The 22,816-nt window shown below is 36.3% G+C and overlaps 1 protein-coding gene across 2 annotated transcripts in view; it reads right to left on the reverse strand.

The window, feature by feature from the left end:
• The window catches only part of CAMK4 (calcium/calmodulin dependent protein kinase IV), a 228,562-nt gene that overhangs the window by 146,082 nt on the left and 59,664 nt on the right, over nt 1–22,816 (reverse strand). For both annotated transcript variants that reach the window (XR_003569729.1, XM_027869157.1), the window contains exons 3-4: nt 3,851–3,913; nt 563–645 (exon numbers count right to left, since the gene is read on the reverse strand). Coding sequence is in view for 1 of the 2 variants with exons in the window: in XM_027869157.1 (XP_027724958.1) it covers nt 563–645; nt 3,851–3,913 (146 nt within the window). In the remaining variant the exon portion in view is untranslated. The remainder of the gene's footprint in view (nt 1–562; nt 646–3,850; nt 3,914–22,816) is intronic.

A 22,816-nucleotide genomic window follows, 5' to 3' on the forward strand; every position in this document is an offset into this window, starting at 1 on the left:
CATAACTATAAAGCTGGTTATAATATGCCAGTATAATTAGATGTCATAATGTTCTCTTTAATCGCCCAAGCTCCATAGATTTTGGTCTACTAAATCATTCTCTTAGGAGTCTATCAATTGACAAATTATTCCGTGGTATTCTTTTCCCTGGTGAGAATTTATTTCAGTAGAAATATCTTTTTAAAAAAAAAATTTTCTTTAGAGGACTTTCCAAATAAATGATATGCAAATTAACTAAACAGTCTATGTTTTTCTTATTACTACAATCTTCCCACACAAACCTCACATAAATCTTTATTCTGCACCTCTCTAATAAGCTGATTATATATTATTGTGAGTCACCACTGTGTTTGTGCCTTATCCCTCTATTAGATTTTTCAGTACATAGTTAATGTTTAATAAATATTGGATGAAAGGATGGATGGATGGATGGATGAATGGATGGATGGATGGATGTATGGATGGATGGATGGATGGATGAACATAAGAAATTCTCCCTGGATGCTTTTTTGTGGTCCAAAATATAAACTTTTCTGAGAATTGACTTCCATAGACCACTCACCTATCAAACAGTTCCCCTCCTGTGACCAATTCCAGAACCAGGCTGATTTCTGCTTGTGTTTCAAATATCTCTTTTAGTTTTATCTGCAGAGAAGCATAAAAAGTCACAAGTTCATTATTTTCACCTTTCCTAATACTATATCCTGGGGAGTTAACTGAAACTAAAGGAACATTCCATCAACACCAAAATAGTAGTAAATGATAAGTTAACAGAGGTTTTTAGTTTTATTGCAAAGAATTCATTTGCCACTCCCTTGCAATAAAGTTGGTCAAAACAGAGTCAAACTCCTCTGACTTTTATCAGAGGTAGGAAGGTGGTACAGTGAATATTGCCACTGCGTCTGGAATTCAAGTCTGATCTCAGACACATACTAGTTGTGTGACCCTGGGGAGGTCACTTAACCTCTAACTGCCTCAGTTTCTTCATCTGTAAAATGCAAATAATAACACATACCTCACAGAGTTGTTGTGAGAATTAAATGAGATAGTATTTGAGAAGTAGTTAGCCAAGCACATACTATGTGCTTACTAATTGCTTATTACCTTTTCTTCCTCTTATCTTCATAGAGAAGCTTTTACCTGGCATACTGAAGATCACAGATCTCAGATGTCCTCTTTATTTAAACAAACTATCCAGTTTCAGAACTCTTCTAGAAAGATATTTCTGAACTATACTAAGCCATGTTATTTTAGGGAATCAAAAGCCTACTTTGAAATCAGAGAGCGTGGAGTGAATGGGGAATGGGAGTAGAAGGGACAAACACTAAACAAAATCTCTGTTTACATCATGGCCTGAAAATGTACTAAAAATGAAAAAAATCAGTGGTCATACAACTGGAGACAAACTAGAATGTTTGTTTAAAAAAAATGAAAATTGACCTATTTTAAGATAATCAAATCAGCTTAAAGGAATATTTTCCCCCTCAGCTTCCTGGCTTATATCCAGAAATTGATGGATGGATAGCTCTTTGTAAATGAATAGCTCAGAACAATGACTAGCCTTTAAGCACTTAACCATTAATCTTAAGCATTCCACACAGGTATTTCAGGCTCCGCAGCTTTCTCAGAGCATGGGAAGGAGAAATCCTTATGGCAATATCTTCAGCATATTGATGGCACAAATTATTTTTGGCCTCATAGAGACAGGCATTCAAAAAAGCTTTTGACCAAACTGTCTAAGTCAGTGCTTTGGATGGACATAATTTAACACAATTCTGAGACATTTTAATGTCAGGAGATACTGGGCCTCTCCCACCTCACTAGAGATCTTCAAACAAAGGCTGGATGACTACTTGCCAGTTATGCCATTGAGGGGATTCTGGTTCAGGTAGGAGTTAGACGCAATGGCTTCTGACATTCCTTCCAACTCTGAGATTCTGTGATCCTGTGAATCTTCGTAAGTACTTTATCTTAGACAGATGCTCACTTGAGATAATAATGAAGCCAATCCATATACTCATAATATTAACAATCTCTAAACCACATGGAATAAAAAGCTTTCAAAGTATAGAGAACTGAGAGAAGGATCTAAAAATCATATGGAATTGTAAAAATGATGCTTTCAATGACTCTACAGAAAATAAGTTTATATCTTAATACTTCTATTCAACAAAAAGCAAATATCTTATTCATGTGGCAAATAAAATTAATAAAGGTAAACTGAGGTACAGAGCTCTGAACAAAATAATTTTATTAACAGTGACGCATATAACTGTTAACAAAGTAAGTCAGACTGACAACCTCAGTAAAGCTAATGACCCCAGTGAAAAGAAAAGCACCCTCTTTATTGGTGCACAACAAAGAAGGGGTCTTGGTAGGCATGGAGAAAAAAGTGGTAAGTTGTAAGTTTGGGGCAGGAATATTTTGATTGGCTATACTAAGAAAGGTGAGCTGGCATTCACATTATGCCCCTCTTTGACAATTAAGGAACAATAATTGTTTTATGGGATCCACTCACATCTGGTGATCTTTGCCAGGGGATCATAACTCACAGACTTGCTGTCTTCTTGGAAGACATAAAAACTCCATGAATTGTACAAGGATAGGCAAGGATAGATGCTATATCTTTTGGGGGTGGTACCAAGTCAACTTGTGAGGCATAAAGATAACAAAAAAAAAAATGTCCTGAAGGTATCCCAGGGGCTACTAGTATGAGAGATAACAACTTTTCTTTTAACTATTGTTTTAAACTAGCAGAGGGCAAGCTAAATTCTTGAAGTCAACTCAAGAACATAGAAAGGTAACTTTAGGCATATGCAGATTCAATTACAATAAAAAATTAAAGCAATATAGAATCAAAGTAGTGTTAATTTAATTTTCTTCATCTACCAGTGTAATAGGCTATAGAAAAAAATGAATATAACAAAATAATAGAAGGATAACTATTTGTCCCAGGGTCATTTCTATCTTAAATCCAGTGGGGAAAAAAGATTAAAAAGATAACAATAATAATATTTACTTACATTTATATAGCATTTTATTGTGTACACAGTTTCTGTACACTAAATATAGTCATCACAAAACTATAATGTGTTAGAAATAGAAATAGATCTCAAAAGTAATTTAATCTAACCCACTTATTTCACAGGTGAATAAACTAAGGCTAGTTAGGAGCAGATCTAGAACTAGAACTCATGTTCTTTTATTCTCAGTCCAATGTTCTTTCCATTATATCACCCCCAAAAGGTGAGTAGATCTTTCAGGTGTATGTGGTTGGGTTTTTTTTGTCTGTGTCCCCAATACTTAACATGGTGCACTGACTGCTTCAACTATTCAGCATTCAATCTGAAGTTAGGAATGATTTTTCAAGGCACTTTGGAAATTAAAAATTTCAATATAAAGTAGACTTGAAGATTTCTAATTATAAAAGAGTATAAAGGACAGGTGGGGAGGATGGGGGTGTCTGTTCAGGGTTTCGGGATCTATGGATCTAGAGAAATGGAGTGGTTCCTAGAAGAAGAAAAAAACACACTCACTAAATGCTCAGTGATTAGATGGCAACATGTTATCCATCTTGGACAATAATTTAAGGCATGAAATTTGTACTTGAAATGAATGAACTTCTGTAGCTGATCTGCTAGTTTGAGTCATATTTACCACCATGAATTATTATAAGTCTGTTTCAGTCACCGATTTTGTATCAGTCATAAATGTGGTCAAAAAAAGAAAATAGCTGGACTAGGCCTGCCACAAATAGACTCCTAATCCCCTTCATTAACAGAAGGTGCAGGGCAAATCTATACTTAGGCTCTGGAAATAATTCAAATTACAAGGGTGGAAAATCACTTACGATGTTTGGATGTGAAAGGCGAAGAAGGACTCCTATTTCAGTTCGAATTATTTTTTTGTCTACCTAAAAGACAAAATAAATAAAAGTTAAAAGAAATGCCTGTCATAGAAACTTTTTACTGTTTTAAAGGATCAAAGGCAACAGTGAAGCAGGCAACAGTGGGAGACGTCATAGCTAAGTCCAGAAGTCCCTGTGATTTCTCTTCCCTTTGTCTTTCCCATCACCTTGTGAATTAACAGCAGTATCTTAGCCCCTCTACTGAACTCTGACCTCTAGTTTTAAAGCAAAGTCAGTTACTCATATAGCTTAGAGATGGTCAATTCTGTTTCATCTTTACATTTTCTTTTCTTTTTTGCGTCCAGTGCTTTTTAACAACTAGAGCCCAAGATCATCTCAATCCCATCCAAGGTCCAATCTGATCCAATAAACATTTATTAAGCACCTACTATGTACCAGACACTGTGCTAAGCACTGGGCTACAATTAATAAAAAACAGTCCTTACCCTCAAGAAGCTTACAATCTAAAGAGAGAGAGAACACATATAAGGAGGAACGAAAGTGGAAGGGGCACAAGGAGCAGGACACCAGAGAGCACCCAGAGCAGAAGCATCTTGTTCTGTGAAAATGGAACCAGGAAGAGCAGCAGATGCAAAGTGGAGTGAATTGAAAATCCAGTTTCTGCCCTCTATAAAGGCAGACACTGGGAGGAGTTTGGTATTCCATCGTCCAGCTCTCTAATCAGAGAGGAGAGAAGACTGAGGGAGGTGATGTTAATCAAGGCTTGAGTAAGCAACATAGTGGTGAGTTTAGAAGTGGAAGAAGCATCTTTTTCCCTGGAATTGAAACCAGGCAAAGCAGCAGAGGCAAAGTGGCATGACTATTAAGATAGCATCTGTTAACAAAGTACATATCTCTCTAGGACATTCATATGATCTATACACTCAAGACAGTATCTAATATATGTCAAAAACACTAAATTATGGTAATAATAAGGCATGTAGTATTATAAGAGATTTCCTAACTCAGGCTAATGATCCTAAAGGTGTTGTGTATTGCCAATTTGTTTGAAAGAATTTCAGATCACATTCATTGGTCATTTTCACCTTAAAATATTCATAAACATTTTATATACAGTGAATTTATAGCTTTGACTGATCTCCCTAAGAAGAGAGGAAAAGATAATATAGTCTATGGATGTTATCTAAATGGCATAATATGAAGGGAGGATGGCAGAGGATTCCTAAGAGCAGACAAGAAATTGATTTTAAAAGAGATCTTATTCAAGTGACTTGATCTTAAATTGAAGTGCATGGTGCTTTTTCAGATTAACTGAAATAAAAGGAAGAGATGAATCTTGATATATTCAAACACTAATTATCTGTAAACTTTGGAGGCTGCTTCACTAACTTTCCATGGAGCCAGTCCCAAACATGGTTTCTTTTAATCAGATTTATGGGTAGAATTTTCTGGTTAGTCTCTGATTTTCCTCACCTCCCTTTTATGAAACACTTACAGAACTCCATTTATTTCATTTCTCTGCTCCCTTACTTTCTAAAAATAATACTTCAATCACTATCAATGAATTTCTACTCTGAACAAATGTACTATGTTAAGCATTCTAGAACATATGTGAGGAGCCTAAGAATTTGTACAGTCTTTTAGGAGCTTATATGGTGAATGAGTGAAGAAAATAAGAATTTCTATAGTGCTTATTAGGTGCTAGGCTCTGTGCTAAGTGCTTTTTGCAAATATATCATTAAATACAACACTGAGAGGTAGGTGCTATTATTATCTCCATTTTACATTTGCAGAAACTGAAGTTTCTCCAAACAGAAGATTAAGTGACTTAAATAGAAGGTAAGTAACTTAGTGTCAAACAGCAAGCAAATGTCTAAGGCTGTATTCTGAACTCAGGTCTTCCTGACTCTGGGCCTGGTACTCTATTTACTATCTTACCAGCTGCCTCTAAAGGCAAGGTGAATCCAAAAAAAAGTAGGAATACGTAAGTTCTATTCAAGAAATATATAATAAGAGCAAGAAAGAAGACAGTTTAAATGATGGAGGAAAATACAATAATGATAAAATTATTGGCCTGAAGACGAATCTTGAATTTGAGAAATGAAACCTGTGCTATAAAATTTTTTGTCACTTTCTTTTTTTCCATTCCTCACAGCCAGGTCAGGATTCCAGAAGGCTCAAGTAGGTTAAATGCTATGGAACAAGGATCTATTCCATAAGACAGCAGATTTTCTCCAAACTCCCCCCCCAAAAGAAAAAAAAAACAAACCTCTTCTCCAAATAGATTTTGAAAAAACAAGAGGGAATCCTGATGGTGAAATACAAGGAAAAGTCGCTGTAATTTTTCCAGTCCAGCTCAGCATAGGAAGACAGACTAAGAGGGGCTGCATACACTAGGGACTGGGCTGCAGACTGGGGGCTTGAGTCCAGGGAGAGAATGTGAACTGGGGCAAGCAGGAGACCCATCACACACTGCACCGCTGAGCACGGGGTGCAGGAAGAGGTGCCACCTGGCAGCTTTGTCACCCACTACCCAGTTCTAAGTCACAGATCCCTGGCCAACCAACGAGGGGAACTGCATCTATGTGAGCGGTTCCACGGTAAGGAGTGTCCGCAGCTTGTGGGCTGTGAATCTATCAAGGAACAAGTTCTGAAGTAAGTAGCAGTTGGTTTCTCAGATCCCAAGAGTAGAGCAGGGGGGCAGCTAGGTGGCGCAGTGGATAGAGCACTGGCCCTGAAGTCAGGAGGACCTGAGTTCAAATCCGGCCTCAGACCAAACACTTGACACGTACTAGCTGTGTGACCTTGGGCAAGTCACTCAACCCCAATTGCCTCACTAAAAAAAAAAAAAGAGTAGAGCAGGGTCTGAGTTTCAGCTTTCAGACTAGTCTGGAATATGAAGAAGAAAGAAGAACAGAAACCACAGACCATTAGTGAACTACAGTTCTATTATTCTGCACCAGCTGAGTCTTCCAGCTGAACGATAGTGGCTGACTCTAGCAGCCATTTACTATTGCTCACACCCAAACTCAGGCCAGAATCCGGCTGAGCACAAACCAGGGGGAAAGCAATTAAACTTTTCCCTGATTCAGACCACTTTGGGATACTGGAAGCTTTCAGGATGTTCCTGAGATCCTAGGATGATACAACACTCAATACCTCTAGAAAGCAACAACAGGATAAGTCCAGACCTTCCCTCCAGAAGTGTGCAGAGACTAGCCCTAGTATCGAGTCTGAAGTCAGGAAGTAGGCTAGAAGAATGAGCAAGCAAGCAAAAAAAAAAAGGAATCTCAACATAAAACAGAGACAGGGACACTCAAGGCACAAACCCAAAAGAAAAAAAAATAATACTTGAAAGCAACTACAAGCAAAGCCTCAAAGAAAAACAAAGCTTGGTCGCATATTCAACTAGAATTCCTGCAAGAGCTAAAGCAAGAGTTTTAAAAGAGTTTAAAAATGTTTTTATAAATAAAATGAGAGCATTAGAGGAAAAAATTTTTTAAAAATGAGAGTTATGGAGAAAGAATTGGGAAAAGAATTAATAGTTTGTCACAAGAGTCACAAAAGCGTACTTAAGAAACAAATTCCTGGAAAATTAGAATGGACCAAGTTTAAACCAATGACTCCATGAGACATTCAGAAATATTAATACAAAATCAAAAGGTCTAAAAAAAGTTGAAAAAAATGTAAGGTATCTCAATAGCAAAAATAACTGACCTGGAAAACAGGTCAAGGAGAAAAAATTTAAAAATTACTGAAAGCCATGACAAAAAAAAAAAAGAAAAAAAGAAAGAAAAGAAAAAAGAAAACTGTCCAGATTCCTTAGAAACATAGGGTAAAGAAGGAATGCACTAGTCATCTCCTAAAAGAAACCTCAAAACCATTTTAGCCAAAATCCAGAACTTCTAGTCAAACTAAAAAAAAAATACTTCAAGCACCTGGAAAGCAAGAATTCAACTATCAAGTAGCCATAGTCAGGATCAGACATAATTTAGCAGCCACTTCTGTAAAGGAGTAGAGAGTCTGGAATATAATATTACAGAAAGCAAAGGATACAGACTTACAGCCAAGAAAACTTATCCCACATAACCAAGTACAACTTACCCAGAAAAACTATGGGGGAAGCAAGGGGAATGAACATTTAATGAAATAGAAAAGATTTCTGATGAAAAGCATTCCTAAGGAAAATATCACGCCTGTGTCAAAACTTTGAAGAGAGTCTATTCCATAAGTTTGCTCTCTCAGGACTACAGAAGAGCATCCGGTACTTTACTGTGCTTAAGACTTCATAGGATCATAAATCTAGAGCTGAAAGGGACCCTAAAGTTCAGAATTTCTTAACCTTTTTCGTGTCATGAATCCCTTATCAGTCTATCAATCCTTTCTCAGAATAATGTTTTTCAGTGCGTAAAAATGCATAGTATTATAAAGGAAATTATTTATGTTGAAGTTATCAAAATTTTATCAGTTTTTTTATAGTTATCATAAAATTTTCCCATCCAAATTAACTGACCCCCCCCAAGAAATCTATCCTTGGACCCTCTTAGAATTTTGTTTGCCCCACATTAAGAATTTCTGATCTAATCCAATTCCTTCATTCCACAGATGAGGGAACTGAGACCCAGAGTAGAGAAGGGAATTGCCTAAGATGACAGCTAATATGTGGCAGAGCTGCAATTACAACCTAGGTCTCCTGAATGCATGTGAACAAAAAATGGCTATCACCTTCTAACAAAAGATGATATTTCGGTTGGACTCTTACTTTCCATTTAACTTTCAGTGATGTAATGTAGAAAAGGCATACCAATGAAACTAGATCTAGAGTAAGAAAACCAGGTCTGAATTCCATCTCTGTCACAGACTTTGGGCAAGTCATGTAACAATCTTAGACCTTAGTTTCTTCATTTGTAAAATGAAAAGGGTGCACTCTATGACCTTTAAGGTTCCATTAAGCTCTAAATCTTATGATCTTATGTAAATCGGGTTTTAGAATTGATGTTTGGGTGGTCATTTGAAGAGAGAGGAGTCTACCAATGAGCTCTGATGGAAAAATTCCAAGGAAAGCCTTATAATATTTCCTTACCCAATATCTAACAAGCAAATCATCAAAGTTCATAGATCTATTTCTGAAGTCATTTTTACCACTGGCCCCTTAATGTCACCATAAGTAGTGTCTGGAAGAATATAAAGGGTAGGCCTTCTCAAGCTACCTTGACAGTAGGAATGGAAGCGTAAGAACAAAATCTGCCTTTATTTAAAAATCAGAAAGAGCTCTCAGACATGGCAGAGTACTGCCAGTACTCAGTGATGGCTATGAACATTTAAAACTTTGAAAATGTATTTCCTTGCCACTTTGTTATTTGCAGTTAGGAACACATTCTTGAATTTTTATGAGGAATGACTAAATAGGATAGTCCAACATTCAATAGTGGAAACACAGAGCTACTCTTTTATCACCCACAAGACAGTTTTTCATTCAACTTTGAATATCATTGCAACAAGAAAACAACCTTTAATTTTCCCTTGTGTTTTTATTTTCCTGAGAAAAATATAGGACCAAGAGCCAATATCAAAGAAATAATCATCATACAGTTTTCGAGTTTGGAGTGTTTTTTTGTTTTTTTAATAAGGTTTGGTTTCTGTTTTTCTTTGATTTACCAACCTGGTGATTAAGGTAAGTACAACCTCAAAGAAAAATATAGTAAGGCCCTGATGGAGCAAATGATGAAGGAAAAAAGGAAAGGCACTGATCTCCACAAAGATGAAACAGCAATGATCTGATATTAAAACATTTTAAGATTTTAAGATTAGATACCAAAGATAAATAACAGCTTATATCTATAGAGTACTATGAGATATAAAAAAATATTTTATTCACAACAATCTTGTGAATTAGATAGTATAAATATTAAACTTTTCTTACAGGTGAGAAAACGGAAGAACAGATAGATTAAGCAGTTTCACCACAATCACATAGCAAGAGTTAAGTGTCACGGTTGGGTTCAAAACCCAGCTCTCCTGATTTTAAGTCCAGTACTCTTCCTGCCATATCACACTACTTCTCACAATAGCCTAGCAATGGAAGAGATCTCAGAGGACATCTAGTTTGATTTCTCTTTTGAGCAGATAAATCCCTCCTACAACACACTTCAACCTTCATTAATTCTCTGCTTCAGAATTTCCAACAATAGAAAACTCACTACATGATCAGGTCAATTTCATTTTTTATTAGTTCACATTATTACAAAGCCTTTCCTAATACATCCTTCCTTATTTTGACCTGTAATTTCCAACCATTTTTCTCAGCTTCACCTCTGAAATCAATCGGTTATGTTCCTCTAACTTAGTGGACATTTCATAGGAATTATTTTAACAAAATAACAATCTTAATGAAACATCTCTCTGGATTTCTACTGATGGATTTAAAATCCTATCTTCTCCTCCAAATCACCAAGAACATGTTGGTACTAACATTCCTAGAGAAAAGAATTCAAGTATAAGTTATTTCCATTTAATTCATGTATATATATATATATCTCTTATAAACACTTAATTATTTATGTTGTCTCCTTCATTAGAATGTAAGTTTCTCCCGAGTAAGAAATATTTTAGTCATTCTTTGTATCTGCAATACTTAGCACAGTGCCTGAGGGCACATAATAAGTAATTAATAGGAGGACTCATCTTTCTGAGTTCAAATGTGGCCAAAGACATTTACTAGCTGTGTGACCCTGGGCAAGTGACTTAGCTCTGTTTGCCTCAGTTTCCTCATCTCTAAAATGAACTAGAGAAGGAAATGGCAAACTACTCTAGTACCTTTGCCAATAAAACCCCAAATGGGGTCACGAAGAGTCAGACATGACTAAAAACGACTGAAGAGAAGAAAAAGAGGAAAAATTAAACACTCAAACTCTTCAATGTATCTCATAGTATTGAATGTTGCCTCTGACAACAGAGATCACAATCTAGCCATACCTGTCCTTTGTGTGACTCTTGTCCATGTCCTCTCATAAGTTCCCTATAAGTGGTCTACTCCAGCACTTCTTAAACTGTGGGTTGTGACCCCATACAGGGTCAGGGATTGCAAGAGGAAAAAGTTTAAGAAGCGCTGGTCTACCTAACGTGTCAGAGGTTTTCTTCACTTTTTCATGATATTATGTGAATACTATTAGAGCATTTATGCTGTCATGGGCTACTCTTTATCATTTTCATGTGACCACCCCATCTTTTTTTCTAGCATGCTGATGACATTATATCATCATTCCCTGAGGACTTCCTTTATTCCTGTTCTTCAAAATTCCTTTTTGTTAAATATTACAGCCAGTTCACACTCATCACACATCTCTCCATTATGTTCTATGTGGCATTTATTTTTAATTTTTTGGAGACTGCTATGTTCCATGTTGTGGAGCCATACAGTACAAGCAAAATATTAGTATTAAAAATATGAGCCTTTGCAAATTTCAATATTAAAAAATGGCTCTTTGTTTCTAGAAGTTTGTGGGTTATTAAAATAGATTTGCAGTTTCCTAAAGTCAATCTAGCACTGTCCTCTTAATTCTGGATCCACCAAATATTTCATTTATACTATGCTCCAGATATATCTACTGATGGACATGCACATAGGTACATTATTACTGAACAACTTTTCGAAGTCTGGAAAATAGACATTCTTTGCCCACTTGATAGTTCCTTTGTAGATGATTGGCGAAACATTTTTGTGGGTCTTTTCCAAGAGGTTCTGCAATGTTGTGAAGCTTCAGGTTATCCACGAACATAGGGAACCAGAGCACCTCATGATCTGCAGGAAATTTCTTTATGACTTGGATTCTGCTCCATCTCAGTGAATATAGATAGCAAAATTACACACAATATTCTGCCTTATCTTTTCTTTCCTCCCCTCTTCCCTTTCTCCCTTCCTTCCTTTATTCCTTCCTTCCTTCCTCCCTCCTTCCTTTCTTTTATAAGAGACTGAAATTATTAATTTTCCTTTATTTCCTATCTATCCATCATTCTTGACTGTATTTTGAGAAATATCACCTTAGGACATCTTGACAAAGATAGAATGCTTTTAAGTTTTCATGATTGCTAATCTATGATTTGCTACCTCTGTATTTGTAATATTCTTGTTCCTCACAATACACATCAGCAAGTATATGTCAGTATCAACATGATGGCGAGAAGATATGTCAATTATACAAAATTCAGATTTAAAAAAAAAATTTTTATTAGCATAAATCCACATAGGTTTAAAAGCCCCAGGTTAAGATCTTCCAATTGAACAAGCAGAAATAAAATGCAATGCAGAGCAAAATAATAAATTTTATCTTGATAACTTGAATAACTCTTAAATTTTCAAATGTATATTCATCATAATAAATTCTCCTGATGTTAACCAAATTGGGGCCTTCATTAACTGGGAGTCTTCATTAATCTCATAGATCGTTTGTGACTAAGATCATAATGATCTTTGTCTTCAGGTCCTGATCTCTTATCACAATACAAGTTTTACAAAGCTAAATAAACATAGATTCCTAACAATGTCATCTTTCTGTAATGTCTCTGAAGTCTGGGGTTTTAAAGCTCATAGGATTTAAAAGTGCAAGATACTTTAGAGGTCATCTAACCCAATGCCCTCATTGAGAAAATGAGGAAATTGAAGCGTAGAGACATAAACTAACTTAATTCAAGTTCACACAGGTAATATTAGCAAAACTGGAGTATATAAACCCATTAACTCTAAATTTACTGCTCTTTCCCACTACACCATGCTATCTCTCTATTAACACTAATCTCAGATTTGGAAAGTAGCTGCTAAATTAATTACTATTAAGGCATATTTACAAATAATACTAGCTAATAGTTAATGTTACTCTTAGGATACAGAAAGGATATATTTTAAGTGTGAGAAAGAAGAGAGGAAAATACCTTACTCTAAAGAAATGAATGGGAGAACATCAGGTTTCTATGACAGATCTATATTTTACTTCTGAATAAATAAATAAATAAATTTTCCTTATGACCTTCAAATTATAACACATAGGCTATCCCCTATATTATCTATATGACATTGTGGCTCTTGTGAAGAAATAATCTAGTCACTTTTTAAAAGAGTAACATATTATAGTGAAAAGAGTACTAGACTTAGAGGAAAAAGAACTCTGAGTTCAAGTTCTCTTTTTCCACCACTAGCTCCATGGCACCTAATAATTCATTTAACTTCTTTAAACCTGTTTCTGTGTCTGTAAATAGGGAATAACAATACTTGCATTGCCTACATCACAGGGTTGTTATGAGAAAAATGCCTTGCAAAACATAAAACACTATGGAAATAATAATAGCTGACATGTGTATAGTATGTCACTTTATATACATTTATGGTATAGGTAATTTGTTAGTATAGAGAATTCTGAGTGTTTTTTCCTGTATGCTTTGAGCATGTGACTTTGCCTTTCTGGGTATCGGTTTGCTCAGCTACAAAATCATAGGTTGGATTAGATCAAGTGTCTTCCAAGGTCCCTTCTACTTCCATGAAATTATAAACCCCAAGTAGCAGAGTCAGAAATTGAAGCAAGATTCTCTGTCTCCAAGGTCTGGTTGTAGCAGTTTAGAACACAGAAAAGCTCACAGCTTGCCTCTTTTGAGCTCTTTGGGAATAGATTAGGGAGTAGACTAATCTAGGCATGCTATCTGCATGAAAGGTTCCCCCTGCCTGTTGTCCTTTTTGCCTCTTCAACCATAGCTTACAGTGCTCTAACTGGAGACAAACCCTTTCATTACACAATATTTTTTAAAAGACTTGCAATTAGAATAACACACTAAAATTCACATGAGGCTATATCATACCATTTTAGGAGAGCAGGCATTGACAGGAGGGAAGAGAATTTGAAGAGTAATCATAAGGAAAGGTGTCAAAGAAGGGATGTGTGGAGGGTATAGACAAATAGATTGATGCACCATTAAAAAAATGACAAACTTCACAAGTTCAAGGCCAATCCTGTGAAGATAAATAAAATACTAGTAGTTGATTTCTCCAGCTCTGAGAGTCCAAGATTAATAGAGGCTCATGTGATTGCCCCTTTAATCCCCAGGCATTCAAGCCTACACAGGCTTTTTGGCATTTTATTTTATGAGCACCAATTGTTGCTGGAATGAGTATCTCCTCTCTGAGAGTTAAGGAGCTAGGCTTTTCCAGGGCCTAAAGATCTTAATAGCTTGTTGTGCATGTACCATAAATGGATTTATTTAAAGATGAATATCCCTTCCAGAGCTCAAGGTGAAAATCTGACTTTACAACCCAGGCTTTATGAAGAATATAGAGTGGAAGTCCAACTAGACTTACTGTCTCCCAATTAGCACATACATATTATTTCAAACTCTTTCTCCTTCCTTCCTTCTAACACATGGCATTTCTAACACTGCCAAAAAGAAGGTCTGTTCTTACCTTACAAAAATATAAAGTGAATGCTGGGAAAAAAGATTTCATTACAATATTGAATCTGGCTAATGTGTGCCTTGTTGTATCCAAAACATAGGAGGGAAGCAAATACATGAACAGGAAAGGCTAAAGACTGAAGGAAATGAACAGCAAGACCTTACACATCTGTGCAAGAATCTTCCTTTTGGATTCAAGAGGGCTCTTGCTGTGTGTGTTCCAAGGGAAGATATCAAAGAAAAAAAGGCTGTCTTACTCCTACCCCGTTATGGTCTAAGCCAATATGACCAGACTCTAGACAGGAAATAAATATACATCCACAGTAATGATAGTCAAATTCATGATGAAAGATCCCCTCACCTAGATAAAGTTCCAATGTGCTCTTTCTCTTAAGGGTGATGTTATGCAATGAGGTAGCAGATGGCTCACTGGATACAGCACTGGTCCTCTAGTCAAGAAGACCTGAGTTCAAATCCAGTCTCAGACACTTCCGAGCTATGTTTCCCTGGGCAAGTCATTTAATTTCTGATTGCTTGACAATATGGATCTACCGGAGAGGGAAATGGCAAACCACTCTAGTATCTTTGCCATGAAAACCCCAAATGAGGTCATGAAGGGTCAGACACGACTGAATTGAACAACAACAACAAAATGTGATCAGAACTACATGTTTTACTAAGAAATATTTAATATATTATTAATTCAAAATATTTGGGTATCATTGGCTCAAGTCATATTCGAGCATGACTATGTTTTTTTTTGGAGAGTGAGGAGTTGGTACAGATCTTTGATTTCATTAGTGTAGGGAATTCTTTTTGATGAAGAATGCAGGTCAGAACTGGTCTGCAGCTTATATTCTTAGAGTTGTCTAGGTCCTTGAGTAATTAGTGACTTACCCAGGGTCACAGAATCAATATGTGTCAAAGATAGGACTTCTCTCATTCTGGATTCTGGATTCTGGATTCTGGATTTCTGTCATTCCAGGGCTTACTTCCTATTAAGCCATGCTGCCTCTCATTATGGCTAGCTACTATTCTTAGAATCCAGAATCCTCTAGAGAGGATTTGAAAACTCTTTAAGATTAAAAATGTGAGTAGCAGGGCTCCACCAGCTAAAGAATAAGATGACCTTCCCCTAAACCTACATTTTTTACTACACCTCCGCAAAGCCACCCAAAGAAGGTACCAGATCTCAACAAATATAAATATGATGAAAATATTTGGATATCCAAAGGAGTAATATTACAATTACTCCTTATAATTGTGGAATAGCATTCTATTTCCAGTTCTCCTGAATAAGGAGGATAAGGAAACTTGAAAGTTCAAAAAAATTCATCTTAAATCCTTATCAACTTCTCTTGGAAATAGTTTGTGTGTACATGATCATTTGCATACTTTCTACCCCATTAGATTGTGAGCTCCTTGAGAACAAAGGTTATTTTTTTCCCCTTTCTTTGAATCCTAGCACATTGCACCATGCCTGGTAAGAGCTTAATAAGTGCTTGCTGATGACCTACATGTTGATTTATGCCATTTGAAACCTACAAAGTAAAATTGAAAATAACACCAACTCACACATCTATAGCAATTTAAAATTCACAGAGGCATTCTTCTTAGCAGCTTCATGTTGTATCCCAGTATCACAGAATCACAGCATTACAAAGAATCTCAGAAGGGATCTAATGGTCAACCAGCTCCTGCTAGAAGGTCTTCCATGATGGAGAATCTACTGTCTCCAAGCATGGCCTAATCCTCTAAGCATTGCTACTTCTGAACAGCTCTGATTGTAGGAAGTTTTCCCCTATATTGAGCTGAAAGCCTGTCACATAACATCCTCCCTACTTTACAAAAAGCCTACTTTACTTTACTCGAAGCTCAGAGAAGGGAGTCACTGGAGGGTGTGGACATTTTCATTTTTGTCTTTGTAACGCCAAAGCGTAGCACAGAACCTGGCACAGCATAGGATCTTAATGAATACTTATTGAGTCATTGTTCATTATGCCACATATTCCAAATCAGGTTATGAATCTAGTATTTTATGACTCCAGTGTTTTTGCCAACCCTTTCAATGACATTTCACCTATGTTTTTAACACTATAATGAAAATGAACTTGAGACAGCAGTTACCTTACTTTAAACTTCAGTGAAAAGTTAAATACATTATTCCTTCTTGTTGTCAGTCAACACACCCAAGTCTCAGACTTTAGATTTTATCACCGACCTCCAAAAATGTTACTAGTTTACAAAATAAGGGCCTAGGGAAAAATTAATAATTATACTCCATTGCCTTTTGGTATCTTTTATGTCTATGAAAAAATTTAGAGAATCATTATACTTCTGTTTTCTTAGACCAGTTTGATGGAATAGAAGAGAGCAGTAGGGGAGCAATAGGACAGATGGTTGAATAGATGGGAAAGGAAAAGAATGATCAGCACAATGAAAATTTTGTAAATATTTAAATGCTTCTGAAATTGTCTAGGGCAGAGCCAAGATGGCAGAGTAAAAGCAGGGACAAACCTGAGCTTTCTCAAATTCTCTTCCAAATAACTTTAAAGTAACACTTCAAATCAAATTCTGGAGCAGCAGAACCAAAAAAAGGTCAAGGTGACAGAATTTTCCAGCTCAGGACAAGTTAAGAGGTCAGCAGGAAAGGTCTATCTCAGTGGGGTAGTGGATGAACCTGGAACCCAGAACAGACCATGAAGGGCACGCCACACCAGGATGGCAGCAGCAGAACTTGGAGGCAGCTCAATAGTCGCAGCCACAGCTTTGGGAGCTTTCAACTCACAGACAGTAAGGAGGTGGGACAACTGGTCAGAAGGAGATTACAGGGGACCCTTTGCTGGCACTGTCAGATTGCCCATATGCAGTTCTGGGTCACAGTCCCAGGGTTAAGAGGAGCACTAGATCATTAGCACTTGTGGCCTCAGGGGTGCAGGGGCCCTGGTCATAGTTTCCTGATGGAGAAGAATGCTTGTGGTCACTCACAGACCAGAGCATGGGCCAGGAGAGCAGTGACCACACCTCTCCTTAGATCATACTGCTTTGGAGGAACCAAAAACCTACAGACCCTCAGAGTTAGCTCTGAAAAATAGCAGTACAAAAAAAACTGAAGCTTGGGACAGTGCCATCTCCATCCAAGAGTACAGCCCAACTTTAACATAAAGTTATAAGTCAAGAAATAGGCTGAAACAAAAGAACCTGACCATAGAAAATTACTTTAGTGACAGGGAAGATCAAGACACAAACTCAGAAAAAGCAATCAAAAATCTATATGCAAAGCTTCAAAGAAAAAAATGCAAATTGGTCAGACTCCCAAAAAAGACTTCTTCAAGGAACTCAAAAAGGATTTCTTAAATCAAATAATAGAGATAAAGGAAAAATAAGGAAAAGAAATTATAGTGATGCAGGAAAATTATAAAAAGACAGTCAACAGCATGGTAAAGAGGTACAAAAAATGCTGAAGAAAATAATACCTTAAAAAACAGAATTGGCAAAATGGAAAAAGAGAGACAAAAATTCAATGAAGAAAAGAACTCCTTAAAAATTAGAATTGGCTAAGAGAAGAAATTAGAATTAGGCAAGTGGAAGTTAATGACTCCATGAGACACTGAGAAACAAGTTACATCCTGATGTAACCAAAACCTATATTAGGTTGCTGAAACTAATGCTTGAAGCTCACTGACTTTTGTATACACTGAAGCCTGTCTTCCCCCCATCTCTGTGTCATTGATTGTATGATTTACAGCAGTATCTCATCAATGGATTCTCAGACATTTCTTTCACAATTACTGGCACCCCAAATGTAACAGTCTAGGTCAGATCAAAATCAAGTTTTTCAGCTCAATAACTCTCTTGCACCCACAAGGTAGATTTTACTTAGAGAGATTTAGGAGTAGGAAAAATGGATTGACCAGTGAAGTTGAAATACTACCTAAGAAATTGCAGAGACAGGTCAGTTTTGTATATTTGTCTGTCTTGTCTATCTCTTTTACCTGAATAACCTATTAGACAGAAACCATAGAACTCTGAGGGATCAGTCAAGCAGCAGCATTGATATAGTGAGAAGCATGGTGCTATGATTCAGAATTCAAAAGCAAGGGCTTGGTTGAGAACTTAGTGTTTTAACTGGAGGGCATTACCTTTTTCTAGGTGAATACTTGAGTTAGGACTGATTCATCTGAATCCTATGCCCTTTTGCTTTATTTCTTATGGGGAAATAAGCAAAAGACCTCTATGTCTGATTGTCTGTAATTTATATTGTCTTGTCTACCCTTCCTGTCTGAATTTCTGGGTAGTTCCTGTCAGGTCTGGTCTAATGTAAATCTTGAGTAGGGTCTCTGTCACTATTGATATACATCTCACATCTCAATTCTGCCTTGAGTAGCCAAGGATCATTATGGGATCCCTCAGCTTCTGGTAATTCTGGGTCTGGCTATGATAATTTTTGTTTATGGCAATTTATAGATTCAGAAGCTAAATTATTCCTGATCCTACTCCTTTCTAGAGACATCCCTCTGGCGAGTTGGAAGAAAATTCCTTTCTAAGAATTCAGTTTGTCTAAAACTTGGCTTGACATCTTTGTGCAAATGTCTAGACCAGGGTAATTTCTAAAACTCGACATCCTTGATGCCAGAGAGGATCTTTTGAATTTGAAATATTGTGTAAACTTAAATTAACTGTTGAAGTTTCATACCCAAATCAGCTCTCTATATGTGTAATTACTGAAATTCTGATGTTGAACTTATCTTCCCAACTAACAGCAACTTCCACTGACCCTTTGATTAAACTTTCACTGTGAGATAAGTTTCAAGAGCAGACAGAAAAAAACTAGGAACTTTTTCTACATAAAGTTTCAAAGCTTGTAAAAAGATATGATCTCATTTTTGTGTTCTTAATTCCAGTCAGGTTGAAAATTCAAAGATAAAAACAACGAGATGAGAGGGAAATTATCTTCCCTCTATGCAGAAATTTACAGCATTGCACATTAGAGGCTAAATTTGTGAACCGAAAGGAAATCTGTTTACCATGCATTCCTCCAAATTATGATGAAAATGTGGTTTTAATGTTTTAATGAATGCAGATATATCCAAGTAGGTTTTCAGGGGGTGACTCTTTCCCACACACAAACAGCATATACCTCTTTCACTCTCTCTCTCTCTTCCCTGAGAGGTGACAGGTTTGTTGAAAAAAGTTAATTGGAATAACAGGTAAGTTTGGCCATGGAGCACAAAATGAAGCAGGGCTGAGACAAATAAAATTTTGTCAAGATAACTTGTTGGTCACAGCAAAAACATTTTTTTCAACAACCCAAAAGGCAACTTTACACATGGACATCACCAGATAGTCATTATTGAAATCAGATTGATTACATACTTTGCAGCCAAAAGTGGAGAAGCTCTATAAAGTCTAATAAAAACAAGACCTGGAGCTGACTGTGGATCAGATCATGAACTTTTTATTGCAAATTTTAGATTTAAACTGAAGAAAACCATCAGGCTATATAGTTATGACCTATGTAACATCCCTTATAAATGAGAAGTGGAAGTGGTGGATAGATTTAAGGGATTAGGTTTAAGTGCCTGAAGAACTATGGAAAGAGATTCGCAATATTGTTCAGGAAGCAACAAAAAATATCTAAAGAAAAAGAAGAGCAAGAAAGCAAAAAAACTATCAAATACAATACAAATACAAAAACTATCAATACAATACTATCAATACAATATCAAATACAAAAACTATCAATACAAATATCTGAGGAAAGAAGGAAAGCAAAAGGGAAAGAAGAAAAGGAAAGATATACTAAACTGAATGCAGAATTGCAGAAAATAGCAAGGAGAGATAAGAAGGTTTTCTTAAATGAGCAATGTAAACAAAGAGAAGAAAACAAAAGAATTGTAAAGACAAGGGAACTCTTCAAGAAAATTAGATATATCAAGGGAATGTTTTATGCAAAAAAAAATGGGCATGATAAAAGACAAAACTGATAGGGACTTAACAGAAGTAGAAAAGATTAAAAAGAGGTGGCAAGAATACACAGAAGAACTATACAAGAAAGATTTTGATATCACCAATAACCATGAAGGTGTGGTTACTGATCTAGAGCCAGATATCCTGGAAAAGGAAGTCTAGTGGGCCTTAGGAAGCATTACTAGCAATAAAGCCAGGAGAAGTGATAGAATTTTAGCTGAACTATTTAAAATCCTAAAAGATGGTGCTGTTAAGGTGCAGCACTCAAAATGCCAGCAAATTTGGAAAACTCAATCATGGTCACTGGATTGGAAAAGATCAGTTTACATCCCAGTCCTAAAGAAGGGCAACACCAAAGAATGTTCAAATTACCAAACAGTTATGCTCATTTCACACACCAGTCAGGTTTTGCTTAAGATTCTACAAGTTAGGATTCTGCAATATGTGAACTGCGAATTACCAGAAGAGCCAGCTGTTTTTTGAAGAGGCAGAGGAATTACAGGCCAAATTGCCAACATTCACTAGATTATGGAGAAAGCAAGGGAGTTTCAGAAAAAAAAAATGTCCTTCTGCTTCATTGACTACAATAAAGTCTTTGACTGTGTGGATCACAACAAAAAGTAGCAAGTCTTCAAAGAGATGGCAGTGATCATCTTACTTGTCTCCTGAGGAACCTACGCAGCAGGAGCTGGGTAAGGGTGAGTCAAGAAGCAGCAGTTAGAACTGAACATGGAACAACTGATTGGTTTAACATTTGAAAACGAGTACAACAAGGCCGTATATTGCTACCTAATTTATTTAACTTATATGCAGAATGTATCATGCAAAATTCCAAGCTGGATGAACTAAAAGTTAGAATTAAGGTTGCAGGGAGAAATAACAATCTGAGATATGCAAGTAATAACACTCTGATGGCAGAAAGTGAAGAATTAAGAAGCTTCTTGATGAGAATGAAAGAGGACAGTATAAAAGCTGTCTTTAAGCTCAACATAAAAAAAAAAATTAAGATCATGACAATTGGTCCCATTACTTCCTGGCAAATAGAGGGAGAAAAAAATGGAAGCAGTGCCAGATTTTGTATTCTTGGGCTGAAAGATCACTGCAGTTAGTGACTTCAGCCAAGAAATTAAAAGACGCTTGCTCCTTGAAAGGAAAACTATGGAAAATCTGGACAGTATACTAAAAAGCAGCATACTAAAGGCATCACCTTGCCAACAAAAGTTTGTATAGTCAAAGCTATAGTTTTTCTAGTAGTAATGTATGGCCATTGAGGGTTGAACTATAATGAAACTGAGCATCACAGAACGTATGCTTTTGAATTGTGGTGCTGAATAAGGTTTTTGAGAGTCCTTACAGGAGATCAAATCAGTCAACTTATACTTAAATAAATTAATTCAGATGATTCATTAGAAGGTCAAATACTGAATTAAAGGATGTCGAGTTTTAGAAATTACCCTGGTCTAGACATTTGCACAAAGATGTCAAGCCAAGTTTTAGACAAACTGAATTCTTAGAAAGGAATTTTCTTCCAACTCGCCAGAGGGATGTCTCTAGAAAGGAGTAGGATCAGGAATAATTTAGCTTCTGAATCTATAAATTGCCATAAACAAAAATTATCAAATACTGAAGCTGAAGCTTAAATACTTTGGCCACATAATGAGAAGATGGGAGACCTTGGAAAAATCATGATGTTGAGAAAGATTGAAGGTAAAAGGAGAAGGAGATAGCAGAGGGTAAGATGGATAGATAGCATCATGGAAGCACTGAACGTGAACTTGGACAGACTTCAGGAAATAATGGAGGATGGAAGGGCCTGGCATTCTATGGTCCATGAGGTCATGAAGAGTAGGACACAACTGAATGACTGAATAACTATAACACTAAACTCTGGTCTCTTCATTAGGAATGCTTGAAAGTCTTATTGAAGAAGGCCTATTTTTCCCCTCAAGGATTATACTCACTTTTTCTGGGTAAGTTATTCTTGATTATGAGCCTATATCTTTGCCTTTTGGAATACTATAATCCTTGCTTTTCTCCTCTTTAAAGTGGTAGCTGCTAAACTTTGTGTGAGCCTGACTATGGTTCCTCAATTATTGAACATTTTCTTTCTGGCAGCTTGAAGTGTTTTTTCTTTGACCTGAAAACTCTGGATTTTGGCTATGATGTTGCTGGGAGTTTTCATTTTAGGATTTTTTGTTTTTTGAGAAGATGACTGGTGTATTCTATTTTCATTCTGCCTCCCTCCTAATTCTTATCTATCCCTTATCCCTCATTTCTAATAGATATGGGCAATTCTCTTTCACTGAAATATGTCGATTATTTTTTTTTTGCCTTAGCTTTCAGGTAGTCCAACCATTCTTAAATTATTTCTCCTTGATCTGTTTTCCAGGTCAGTTGGTTTTTATATGGGATCCCTTACACTGTCTTCATTTTTTTTTCAATTTCCTAACTCTATTTTTTAAATTTCTTATTTTCTCATGGAGATATTTACTTCTGTTTGGACCATTCCAATTTTCATGGAATCTGTTACTTGGTTAAGGTTTT

The sequence above is a fragment of the Vombatus ursinus genome, unplaced genomic scaffold (genome assembly GCF_900497805.2).
Source record: "Vombatus ursinus unplaced genomic scaffold, bare-nosed wombat genome assembly UNPS02014792.1, whole genome shotgun sequence".
Taxonomy (NCBI): Eukaryota; Metazoa; Chordata; class Mammalia; order Diprotodontia; family Vombatidae; genus Vombatus; species Vombatus ursinus.